Genomic DNA, 13,739 nt, shown 5'->3' with positions numbered 1-13,739 from the left:
TAAGAAAAGTAGGAAAAAACATATATAAACGGAAACACAGTTATATTAGGAAACCCAAGAAACGAGTTAGCTAAGGCAACGACATGAAAAAATTCGACAAAAAAGCATACTAACACACATGGGATGGTTTTGATTGTGCCGGAAATTCACGAAAAGAAGACTAAGTTCGATTTTGTAACCTTTTCATCGTGTTCTATTTATCTATGTTTGAAATCACCCACGAATAGCTTCAAAGTAATTAGGCAGATGAAATTCATTAGTCATCGATAATCCTCTATTAGTAGGCTCTGGAACTCAGAGAAAGAATCCAGATGAGTGCTTGGATGTGGATTCAGAAGAATAAATTAATTAAACTTTATTAAGAATACCAAGAATTGGTACTTATTCGGGAAATCCAACAACAAGGCAATTACGTATCTTATAGAAGCGTAGTCAAATTAGGAAACACATCTGTCGGACTTCCGAAAATCTTATCGAAGCGGTGTTATAACTCGGTATTAAATTTTCAAGGTTTTGATGTAAGTATTGTCCACATTTACTAAGGTACAGTTAAGTACTGGTGTAAACATGGTGTAAATAAATAATTTAGGCTAGAACTCTGACAGAAATGTTGTCCACCTACTTTTTTGTAAACACCGTTACTAATTAACGGTTAAGTATTTGATGTAAACAAAGTGTAACCCGATTTTAAATATTCCAACCAATAGAGCTATGTCAAGTGTACACACCATAGCTTCTACATTATAAAAGGCTTATTTCAACCAATAAAAAGCGAGGATTTCATCACCGTTCAACGTGAGAACTTATTTTGTCAAGACCTTTAAGAGGGAAGATGTTCTTGAGAGTACTTGTTGGATTGTTGGCCAGTCCAGCTTTAGTTTGCACCAGATCCTGTAGGACCCAATAGTGGAATGTGAAGAACCTTAATTAGTACTATGCTCCACATATACGGTCGTAGAAAAAATAGCATCACTTAAGTAAAATAGTGGCCGAAGGATGTTCAAATATTTTCAAGAAAGTTTTGGTTTGTGTTAAACCGGGTGCACATTTTGGCCTTTTTCATTGGCCTTCATTTTCTATTTTTAACTTTTTTCATTCGTTAAATAAAAAAACTCTAAATCTTTAAACTAAGTAAACGAACATCTTCATGAGCATCATTTCTTCTGATAATTAAAAAACTGAAGTGGGAACGGGTGAGTGCATCATCCTAAAAAGGGGTTCAGTGAATACCTTATAACATTCAAGTAATCACTAACATACTTCACATTTCTACTAGACAAAATGATTGTACAGGTTTTACACACAACACAAAGCAAAAGATTACTCTAACTCACCTCCCTAGATATTGTGTATGTTACAATATCTATAAAATATCCACCATCCGGATGGATATAAAGGGATGCAGTACAAAACCTAAACATATGTTATCCCAACCACGTTTCACTCAATAGAGAAGAAGATGCTAAGAATAACTCTAGTCTCAAATGATAGCATGAATCCATGTACCATATGACATTTTTATGGATGAGTACACCTCATAAATTCTGATGTCACCATCTAAGTCTAGAATATAAGAAGGTTTGATTACTATAGCCTGACCCCGCACAGCAGATTCACAAAGGGCCTAATCATTATTCGTAGAGTCGGAATATCCAAATAATGACAATATCCTCATCGTGAACCTAGAATTTCTTCCTAAGTCAAAGTCATAGTAACTCAGTCATACTATTAAGACTGAACAATCAAGCATAATAAGCAATTGACTGATTCTCGAGAATAAAATACGAGTATATATATGTGCCAGCGGTACCCGGACACTCGAAGGTATTGGATTCCTTACTCCTATAATTTGCATAAAATAGATAGGGAAACTTTAGGGATATTTGTGCAAGGTCAACCAAAATGGAGGGTATTTATAACATTCCCACAAATAGATATACTAATACTGACAAGGAAAATACAATTCTGAATATTGTCCTGTGACTAATATCAATAATATTGTTTTCCTTACAACACCTATATAAGATTGTGTGGTATTCCCGCCTATAAACGCTTAGCGAGGATCTGTGGGGAACACAGACAATCCTCGCGGGGGAGATAAGACGATGCATATCAGCAACATACCAAACCAATGCACGCCAACATATTCACAGATAATCAAAGATACATCATGATCGCAATTTAAATAAATCTTAATGATCACAAAAAGGTTACAAGAGTTTCGATGTTTGAAGGCAATATCTAATCCAATTCCAGGATTCCCAAACTACAATTTCATATCCCCGGTCATCATCTTAATTGTCATCATCTTGAACGTATAATGACCAACTGAATCAACATGACAATGACACATAAATTGTCTTTCAGAACCCCATGCGATATCTTTTATTTTATCTCTTTTGTCAACGTGTTTCGTAGAAACTATGTGTCCAATTTAGTCATCGGAGTATTGAGGAATATGGTTGAAACAATCACTGAAAATTCGCCGGAAAAGTCTACGGGTGACCGGCAAAATCATCGGCCAACTAATGGTCAAACTTAACGGTCAACGTCTGGTTAAATGTCAGTCTTGGTCAACCCAAGTCTGACTAAATCAATGAGTCAACTCAGTCAGGTGGCCGAGTCAGGCGAGACGAATCAATTAGACATCTGACTGGTTAAGTGGATTCTGGCCTTAGCCTTTGCACAGTCCAATGGCGCTAATGTGCCAAAATGACGCATCACAAAATATGATGCACAAGTCAAAAATCTAATGCAGCGGCATACATAAATTGTGCTAAAATATCACCAATTTGTAGTTTCACTTCAACTCCCTTTATCATCCTCTTCTTCATCAGTTCCTCTATCAATCCAAAACCTCAGTTTAGTTCAAGTTCAATTCTAGCAACACCATTGTTGTTAGCCGCAACCCAGTTCATCAACATCAACACCCTATTCATCCATCCTAAGCTTAATTTCAGTTTCCTCACCATCCTCATTTCATTTTCATTTTCACCTGCATGGTTTAGTTTCATTCTTATACAAGGCCACCACCTGCAACTTGTATTCACTACCACCACCACCACCACCATAACCTCCCACATATCATGTATAAACTACTTTCACTACCAGTCGTATATTAATCCTACACATTCTTTACAAAACCCAACATGCAATTCAGCACAACCTACATATACCATCATCTAACTCCTATTCATCATCTGTTCTATAACTTCAGGATCTCTAAATCTTAATTTCACCAACAACCTTAAGATGATGAACATTAGGTTCATAAGAAACTAACCTAAACCATATACATCCTTTTAAAATAGACCCAACCAAAGAATTCAATCTTAAACTCAAAAACACACAACTTAAGAACAAACCAATTATGAAATCCAAAATTAAACTTACCACTTCATCTGAGTTAGCCCCAATGATCGAATCAACACTCATAACAATTTCATCACCTTCTCATAAACACAATCAAACCCTAACCAACAGGTTCAATCATCCACCTCAATTCAATTTCAAACCCTAACTCTCAAGCTTAAGATATTCTTTAGCCTTATATCCTAATTTGTATCCAACCCATCTCCAATCAATCTTCAAAACTCTCAATTTCATAGCCTTCATCTATAGTTTAACCCATAAACCTTAAACTCCTCTTTTAACAGAAACCATATGTAGTGGTCTTCACTACAATTGGATCATCAGTGATAGTTGGGATATCTAAGGATAAAGATAAATTGGGGTAGATAGAGGGAATTAGAGGGTTAGAGTAAGAAATAGACGAATTGGGGTGATAATGAGAAAAAGACATTGTAGACAAGAAGTTGCAGAGCAATTGGGAAAGAAGATAAAGGTTACATTTTTCATTAGCTAGTTCTCAAAAATGTACATCAGTCCATATATAAGCTGGACGACACACAACCACCGTGCAAAGCACAAGCCACTCACATGATTAACACTATGTAGAACTACTAACGACACTTGGCTCATAACTAGATAGGTCATTCGCATAATCAGGATGGTCTGCCTCATGTAGGTTCATGACAAATACCCACTCCTCCAAATCATCCTTGTCCTCAAGGATGGAAGGTAGAAAATAAGCAAGGTGGACGAAAAACACTGTTGTTGTAGTTTCTTCTCGATCACAGTAAGAATTGTGACCATTCTCATTTTTAACACCAAGGTCCACCACAACTGATTAGTAAACCAGTGACAATTAATACAAGCCCAATGTCATTTACCATACTCCACAGTCCAAGAGTGAACACAATGATACCAAATTGAGATGAGAAAACCAAACAACTATACTCCTTGTGAATGATCAGGCTGCACACTAGAAGCAAAACACTAACTGGTGAGGGTGTTTCCATCTTCCTGAACCCTTGCGAAGCTCTTTGCATTTGAATAGGATATCCAACAAGAAACTGATGATAAGTTCCTCGTGCATTGCCGGATTTACTTTCCCTTGTCATATGAAGTCTAAAAATAGTACAGAGAAAATGAACTTGCTGCACGGTTTCATCAAATAACTCGCAAGCCTCTATGTTGCCACCATTTGTAACAAACAACAACACATTCGAGATTCCAGATAACCAACCCAAATGGTTCCTAAATTTCAAAATTAGCTCAAAAGAATCAATGAAAAACAACCCATTACGAACAACAAACAAGGAGTAATGCCAAACTCAGAAATATTACTATCATAAGAAGAACACCTCGCAACCGTTTTCATTTCTTTACCACGATCAAATAGCATTAGATAAGCTAACACATATAGATAAGCTAACACATATAGAACTAATCAGAATTATGTGTGTGAAGGAATATACCTTGGTAAATCTGATTGTGTACGAAAGAAATTTAGCCAGGGTACCTTCTCTGATAGGCTTCAGAAATTTAACCTTGAATTTTTTATTTTGTGTATTGCAATACTTCACCATATAAGATGTAATTCTTTTACTGTGGTCTGGAAGATTTCCATGAAATCCTTGGGGTCTAGTTAACATTTCTGCTTTGCTATAATGTGTCTTCACCCATAACCACCACGCTAACACTCGACTGTCGCAAGGGAGGAGATGTTGAGCAGTAATCAAAATGAGAATACCCCAACTAGTCCATACCTTCTTCCCATTCTCCTTGATTTCCAGACCCCATGCCTAGAAACTGTTATATAATGCCACTCTCAGTTCATACTTTTTTGGTACTAGAAACACGAGTGGATAATGTTGGACCTCTTTGAACCTCATCTTGAGAACCTCACAGCCAAAATGTCTCATAAATTGATTCTTCTTCGCTTTTATCTTCACAGAGATACCATTATGGGGCTGTAACATGTGATTCTCATTGCAGCTGACACTCTTTCCACTACCTCCAGAAATAATAAAGCTAAGTAACTCAAAACCACTACTAATTATCATACTCCTTAAACTGAAGGAAAACAATGTTAATTCATATTTGTTAAGAAGGCCAGTAAACTGAGTTTCCGAATGATTACCTTCCAAGACTCTTCCAATTCTGCAGGGAGATTAATATCCATAACAAGCACTTGATATATCAGTTCTAGCACATTGCTAGACCCAATAAGAGCAGTCTCCGAAAAAGTAATGGTATTAACATACATTTCATAAGCATTAGCCGAATAAATATACCCTTTAACACTTTACAACACTTTGCCACGATCGTATATCCAACGAGAAAAATTGGTTTTAACAAGCAGACTTTCATCAACGATCAACTTGTCACTCATTTTAGCAATTTTAAGTTGAAAGATTAAATCAGCTCCACCACCATACAGACACCAAGCTTCTCTCTCAGAAATTTTACCAAATAACACCCAAGCAATATTAGTAAAACCACCATTAGGTGACATACAAGCAACTGTTTCACTATTCAACACATCTGGTTGACATCCATATTTGCTAATCATCTCATGAACACAATTGCCATTGTATTTGGCCATCAATATTGGACATACATATAGTGCAAACGAGAAGGAAGTAGCTATATCAAACCAGAATTCATATGCACCAACTAAATAGGAATACCTCTTAATGAGTTTGAAATCATTTACCTCAGCATTTGTAACCTTTCTATCTTGAGAATTCAAAACAATATTAAGAGAATTATGTTCAGAAACGAAGGGTTTACCCTCTTGATAATCTAGAAAATTCGATTTTTATTTGTGTTCCTGAACTTCATTAGTAGCACTAGATCCATCGGTTACAGAGAAAAGAGACTTAAAACTAGTTTGAAAATTACCTTCATCTGTTGCACTAAGAGTTGAAAATTTTTGGAAGAAATTTCATTCTGAACTTGAATCAAGTGGAATTGACTTTAAATTGACATCAACTTTGTTCTCATTCATCTTCGATTCACCAGATCTACGCGGGAAATTTGTTGTTGTAGTAGAATCTAAAACTGCAGATCCAATTAAATCGTAGTTATCTTTAGTTCTGGACTACAATTTCTCAACGTCAGTTTCTACCTGCGAGTCAATAGATACGTCACCGATCTCATCGTCGAATCTTGGTTTTGATATGTTAGAATACTTTATCCACATAGCAGAGAGATAATCATTAAAAGCTAAATCAGACTCCGGTAAGGACTTGTTCTGATTTTCCCACAACAACTTGAAATAATAATTTCATTTCATTGAAATTCCTTCTTCTAGTTGTGAGACTTCATCTATTTCAGCAACCATGGTAGCAGTCGGAGGATCGACTGCTCTGATACCACTTGTAGTGGTCTTCACTACAATTAGATAATCAGTTATAGTTGGGATCTCTAAGGATATAGATAAATTGGGGTAGATAGAGGGAATTAGAGGGTTAGAGTAAGAAATAGACAAATTATGGTTATAATGAGAAGAAGACATTGTATACAAGAAGTTGCATAGAAATTATGGAAGAAGATAAAGGTTACATTATTCATTAGCTAGTTCTCAAAAATGTACATCAGTCCATATATAAGCTGGACGACACACAACCATCGTGCAGAGCACGAGACACTCACATGATTAACAATATGTAGAACTACAAATGGAATCTGGCTCATAACTAGATAGGTCCTGCCCATAACCAGGATGGTCTGCCTAATGTAGGTCCATGACACCCTAACCTTTCAATTTATAACAACTTCTGAACATCAAATAGATACTAACCCATTTGTTTGCTAATCGAATACAAACTCAAAATCAAGTATAAAACCTAATTTGATTCCCACTGATTTACTTTTCTGATAAACCTGAAGCAACTACTTAAACAGCACCACTACCAACAATTACTCCTTGGAATTTCCCACCTTTTACCGATCATAGAATGAACGGTTTGTTTCTCAAATTTCATAAGAAGAAACTTCTTCGATTGGGTTTTCAAAATAAAACAAATAAAAAATTTCATAAGAAGAAAATGACTTCTTCGATTGGGTTTTCAAAATAAAACAAATAAAATTACTGAGGTACCCAAAAGATAAGATATGGGCAGCCGATCGGTTCCCAGGATAGACATCATAGTTGCCATAATAGCATAGGCTATAAATGACCATTTTATACTTCTTACAATGTAAGTAATTTCTTGTTCATCCGATATCCAATTGACACGTTCAAATAGTCTATTTCGCATAACTTTTCTATATCTATCCAATAGTACCATGCCATCTCAAAATACAATATATTTGATCATGGATTATGATGTTGATGATCAATAAGAAGAACATAATCAAATGGCTTCTAATGTTGATGATCAACAAGAAAAAACATAATCATGCAATGATTTTTCCTCCCAAACATAAGTAGTATGCTATAGTCTTTTTCCTTTCTTTTTTGATGTAAATCTCTTCAGCCTTGGATCATGAGTGATAAGAAATCTATAGAAAGCTCACCACTTGGGGGAACTATCAACCCGACCGGCGCAACAAATAATCTTGTATTATAGTCGCTTGACTATCTTGGGAAGGAACGATTGGATCCTCATGTTGAGAAGGAACAATTGGATCATTTGAGTTGACTTGAGTGTTACTTGTACCACTTTCTCCCTTCCTAGGTCGGCCCGCATTCCTTTTATCTAGTACCTCTTCATCTTTATGTTGCGAAGTACCAATTAGATCATTTATATTGACTTGCTAGTTGTCCCACTTTCTCCCTTCCTAAATCTACCCCTATTCCTTTTAGCCGGTACCTCTTCATCCTCATGTTGCGAAAGAGCGATTAAATCATTTATATTGACTTGTGCGCTTCTGATGTGCTACTTGTCACAGTACTACCACCCGGGACCTCCGTCCAGACTTCCCTTGAGAAAGGGCAATGAAATAGGATATGCATTATAGTCTCATTATGCTGACTGCATAAAGCATATGTTTTGTTAATGTAACCACAAGACCTTGATGAATGATCTTTTGTTGGGAGAATATCAGATAAGCATTTCCAGAAAAAATGTTTGACTCCTGGCCATGTATTTATATTCCGAAACTCATTCCATCTAACATATGTTCCTTGAATAATGGTTGAAGCTTGATTATTACCCACACTGTCTTTATACAACTAGTTATAAGTGTTTTAAGCGTGAATTACCATTTATAATAAGCTTCCAAATCAGTTTATCTTCAGAAGTATTTGGGATCCTCATTTTAAAGATAAGTTATCCAATATGTGGCTCAAATTAATACTAAGTTAAATCAATATTCCATGCCTTACCTTATGAAGTAATAAGTACCTTAACCCATACAAAATTTTCATTTTCAACAACTTCCTTCCTTGGAGTTGGTGTGATATCCAACCCCATTATCCAAACATCCGGCCGTATCTTTATTTGAGTGCACTACCCACTCTCCAACAACAAGAAACCTGTTTTCAGACATACTGAATTTTTTTGAGGCATACTAAATAATGTCAAAATAGGGTCACCAAATAAAAAACAAGATCACCCCTTATCCATCCTTTTTGATAATGGCATAACTACCCTTACATAATTAGTGTTAATGATTATGACTAGATTTGATTAATTAGGAATTCTAAAGATTGATTAAAAATTAAATTATTAGTGGTAAATTAGTAAAGAAATCAAATTTATGTGAAAGGATTGGGATTTTTGAGAGGAGGAAGAAGAAGAAGTGAAATTAAACTTGGGTTTTGATATTTAAGTGACTAGAACTGACCAAAATGTGTGATTCAAATTAGAGGTAGACTTCTATACAAGGTTTAATGTCATTTTCATAAGTTGAATCTGTCAAAAAATTGAATTTTTAAAACCTAGATCTACTGACCAGATGAACGGTTCGGCTGATAACTTGTCAGTCGAACCTCTGTTTTTTGAAAATATCCCCAGGTTCGGCTAATAACTTGTCAGCCGAACCTAGTTATGTTTTCAAAAAACAGAGGTTCGACTGACAAGATATCACCCGAACTTCCCACTGTAACTGACGAATTTTAGGTTCGGCTGATTCAAACAAAATCTATCAAAATCGCATCAGTCGAACATAGTGTTTCTCTAAATCATATACTAAGTTCGGCTCAAAATTGATATTCCAAGATCAGTCGAACTGATCTTCTGAAAATTTAAAACGAGAAGAAGGCTAGGTTCGGCTGATTCGAACAAAATCAAGCAAAGTCGCATTAGCCAAATATAGTGTTTCTCTAAATAATGTACTAGGTTCAGCTCAAAATAGATATTCCAAGATCAGCCGAATTGATCTTCTGAAAACCCTAATTTCATCTTTGAAATCATATTGTATCGATCAAACAAAATAAAATCAATCAAAAACTAGATAGGTTTGTTACAAATACATTTTAAAATACATATGAGAGCAATTGAGATTTGGATTTTGCACTCCAACATCGCTCACTTCGATTCGTGTTTCCTTTGCTTGATTATTTGCTTGATTGAAGTGATGTCCAAAATGTTTAAGTTTAAAGGTTATTTTGACTTTTGATTTTAGGTTTTTGAGGATAAGGGCACTCTAGTGATTTAAATTGTTTAAGGATATATAGGTAATTGCACTACCTTTAGACACTCCATATAAACCCATCCTAGATGGGATAATGAATGAGTATGCCTAAAAAACAAATCAGTATACCTCAAAACAGGTACAACAACAATGCTTTTTGATGAAATCCATATATTTTTTTTAAGACCAGCATTCCAAGCCCAAGAAAAATTATTTCTGGAAGGAGTATGTAACATACTAGAACATGTGAAATATTTGGTATCCATATACCCGGCCCATACCGCATTTGAGTTGGTGCAGATTCCTTAGGCCGCTTAGATGAATAAAGCCCGATTCAAGACTTTTAAGTCTCTAAAGCCTTGGCTACCAATATTTTAATGTTTTCTTAAATTTTTCCAAGGAGTAACATATACCCCACCAAAAATCTCTTTACACAACATTGATCTTATTCGAGGTTTCCTTAGAATTTTGAAAAAAAGTCATCGAATAAGTTGGAATTGTGTTTGTAACCTTCTTTATCACGAGAGACTTATTACGTTGTGACATTGTTTTACCCTTGTGTATGGATAATCTGTTTTGCACCTTATCCATAAGATTAGTAAAACATCCTTTATGTTTTTCATCTGCTTGCATATGAGGCACCTTTAATATTCTAGACAAGATTCCGCAAAACCTTGGTGGGACATTAACATCGAAGAAAACACTTGATTTTATGAAATTCACCAATTGGCCAGAAACAACACCAAAATCCTAAATAATTTGAAACAAGTTATTCACATTAAGCAATTAGCATTTACAGATAATAAGCAATCATATGCAAAGAATAAATGGCAGACCTGAAGTAATTTTGACACCTTCAATCTCGTTGTTCTGCTCAGCCCAAAGTAGTTATCTTAAAAATGCCTCCATAACAATGATAAAAAGATAATATGAAAGAGGACCACCTTGTCTAATAATCCTGATTGGTTTATAAGCATTCTATGGTGCTTCATTTAGAAGTATAGAGATTTTTGTGGTACTAATGAATTGCCCATTCATTGCTTAAGCCCATTTTACCCATAACACCCATTTTGTCCATCTTGAAAAATAATCTTGCTTCAACGATGCATACATGCATGTAAAATGTAAATAAACAATACACGGAATAGGGGCTTCATTTTGGAAAACATGGTTTCAAGAACCCGGAAACTGAAGATTGGGCTTGAGGTTAACCATCAGAAATTTTCAGGTTTTCAAGATATTTGATTTCAGCTTTCTTCATACTCCATGCCTCGAGACTAGACATCTTCACATTTTCAGTACCATTATTGAATACATAAAGCCGAGCTTCATTATCAGTAGCCAATTTTGGATATACTCTAGCTGTTATAACAGCTTTTCCTTCGACCCCAAAACTCTCCACGATTGAGTGATCAATCTGCAAAAACATACACACACATCAAATTCCAGTTCATAGAAACCTTGATAATATGTACGATAGGGACAAATGAAATCAAGTGGAGCGACGATTTCTTAGTTATGAGTTCAAAATTCGTCATCTGCGTACTAACTTGCTGCACACCACATATCACAATTTTTATAAAATTGTACACACCAAGCTCCTTAGACATAGCTTATCTTGATCAGGGACAATATCAATAAAAGCTCCATAAGTTGTTTTGTCGTTGCTTTCTTCCAAAGAAGACCTGTTGAAACCAAAGTTTGGGTAAGATTTTGTAGTTAATGTAAAGTGCTAATTGAAATATGAGACTAAACTGACCGGCTCTGATCACTGCACATGAACACAACATATTTGTTTTGATGATTGAATACTCTGAAGAAAATGGCTGTCTGTCCTTCAAAGTTCTTAGAAGCCAAAGCCAACAAACCAAATGGCCCTGATTTCCCACGTACTGATGCTGGTATTGAACTACAAAGTAGTTGCGGTTTAGCGACCCAATTAAGGTCCATGATATCACAATCTTCTAACTTTGGAAGTTCAAATATTACATCTACATCTGCCTGTGAAGCTGTGACACCAGGAACTTCCATTACTGACTTCCCTGCAAGAACTTTGCTAGGTAAAGAAACTCGTCCTGTGCGAAGTTGTTTTATCTCTTCAACAGGCCATTGCTTCAATTGCTTTCCATTTTCCAAGAGCCATAGAGTTCGGGGAAGCGCCTGGAAAGGAAAACCGATAGATTAATTAGTGCAGCAAAAGTATTTAAATTTGGTACAAGATTTCAAAGTCATCCCAGCGAGAAGTTGATTCGGACACTTGGCGTTGAGACACACACCTACCTGTAGTCCGGACCAACCTTTCTTCACATCATCTGTTACACTACTAGATTCATTTACCCAACCCCGAAATAGTCTCCTGTTCTTTTCATTATCGAAGAATGTTTTTGAAGCGTAAAACTTCCCGTAATCAAACCTCAAACCAGAATCATTATCGATGGATCCTTCATCAGGAGTATATATATCTGTTTCAGGGTTATAAGACCCAATAGTATAGTAATCATGACTGGTATCCTCCAAGCTCACCTTGAACACATGTTCAACACTAGGACCAAGAACTGAAGTATCCACACCCTCATTACCTTCAATTGCTACTGGAAAGAAATCCGGGCATTCCCACATTCCAGTTTGCTTCACCGAGTGAAGAGGTTGTTCAGCTTTAATCCAATGAATAAAATCATTGCCTACTTTGCTTCCTATTGTAATTCTCCAGATTCCATCAGGACCTTGCCAACCAGTAGTAGGATCCCTAAATGCATTAGAATTTATACCGTCATCGGGCTTAATAACAGGATTATGTTCAACTGGTTTGATCCATTCGATAAGGAAAGGATCAGATAAGTCCTTAGGCACTGCCATATTCTGAACTTGGTATTTCCATGGAACAGTTTTAATGATTCCTGTGTACTGTATAATCGGCTTTCCTTGTACAAATGTTGTTGAACCTGACCAAACACTTTCGATATCAAATGGTTCAGACGACACAATCGCATGTTTATGGTGAATCCAGTTTACGAGATCAGTGGATGTTGCATGAGCCCATACTTTTTTACTCCAAACTAAACCAGTAAGAGTTCTCCATTGATAGAACAGATGGTATATTCCATTGTAAATCATAGGCCCTGCATTAAAATGTAAGTCAATTTTTGGGAGATTGAATTAAAACACCAGCACACCCTATAAACCATGGAATCAAATTAAGAATATAAGTTGGGGATGAGATTACTAACCATTAGGATCTGTGGATTCAAGAGAATCCATATTTTTGTTCATTCATTCCATAGTTACAACATGGATACAAAAATAAAAAAGAGGCTCAAAGTTTCTAGATGTTGTATTAATTGCCACATTATTAAATCCGCAGTAGTACCACCATTGGCTATCTAAGAAATATGAAATTATGATTGACATCCAACCAATTTGATTAACAATCATACATACTGCACATAACATCACTGCCAAACGGCAAATTTCCGAAAGAAACATGCTACTTTTCCTTAAAATCAATCTATATATGATATCCATTCTAAATATGTAGGGATGTAAGGGTTGAGACCGTATGAATTCAGTGACAAGAGTATTTTCAAAATGAATAAAGATAAATATTAAAGACAAAGAAAACATAGTTATCAGAGAAACAAATAAAAGATGTAGTTTTACCGAGAATGGTTTAGACAAATACCATTCATCCAATTGTTTGAAGGTTGGAAATGATAACCAGTTCTATATGGTTGATCATTTTGAGTAAGGTTCCCAGGAAAAGGTTGAGAAGCTTCAACTCCATGATGATTAACAGTATTATTCAAGGCCAT

The 13,739-nt window shown here is 35.7% G+C and overlaps 1 protein-coding gene across 1 annotated transcript; it reads right to left on the bottom strand.

Moving 5' to 3' along the window:
• Positions 1-5,650: 5,650 nt before the first annotated feature.
• Positions 5,651-13,739, bottom strand: LOC113294092 (beta-fructofuranosidase, insoluble isoenzyme CWINV1-like). Its single transcript, XM_026542515.1, has 9 exons — positions 13,610-13,739; positions 13,158-13,166; positions 12,211-13,049; positions 11,690-12,090; positions 11,525-11,615; positions 11,143-11,347; positions 10,961-11,025; positions 10,467-10,680; positions 5,651-6,084 (listed from the first exon to the last, which is right to left on the bottom strand). Exons 1-9 carry the CDS (start codon positions 13,737-13,739, stop codon positions 5,651-5,653), a joined length of 2,388 nt encoding a protein of 795 aa, XP_026398300.1.

The sequence above is a fragment of the Papaver somniferum genome, chromosome 7 (genome assembly GCF_003573695.1).
Source record: "Papaver somniferum cultivar HN1 chromosome 7, ASM357369v1, whole genome shotgun sequence".
Lineage (NCBI taxonomy): Eukaryota > Viridiplantae > Streptophyta > Magnoliopsida > Ranunculales > Papaveraceae > Papaver > Papaver somniferum.
This window is presented reverse-complemented; position numbering and strand designations above follow the sequence as displayed.

Coding starts and splice junctions, on each gene's coding strand:
- LOC113294092 (XM_026542515.1), bottom strand. CDS start 13,739: ATGGCCTTGAATAATACTGTTAATCATCATGGAGTTGAAGCTTCTCAA. Junction 12,091..12,210: donor AAGGTTGGTCCGGACTACAG/GTAGGTGTGTGT, acceptor TTTCCTTTCCAG/GCGCTTCCCCGAACTCTATG. Junction 11,026..11,142: donor AAACCTGAAAATTTCTGATG/GTTAACCTCAAG, acceptor GCATCGTTGAAG/CAAGATTATTTTTCAAGATG.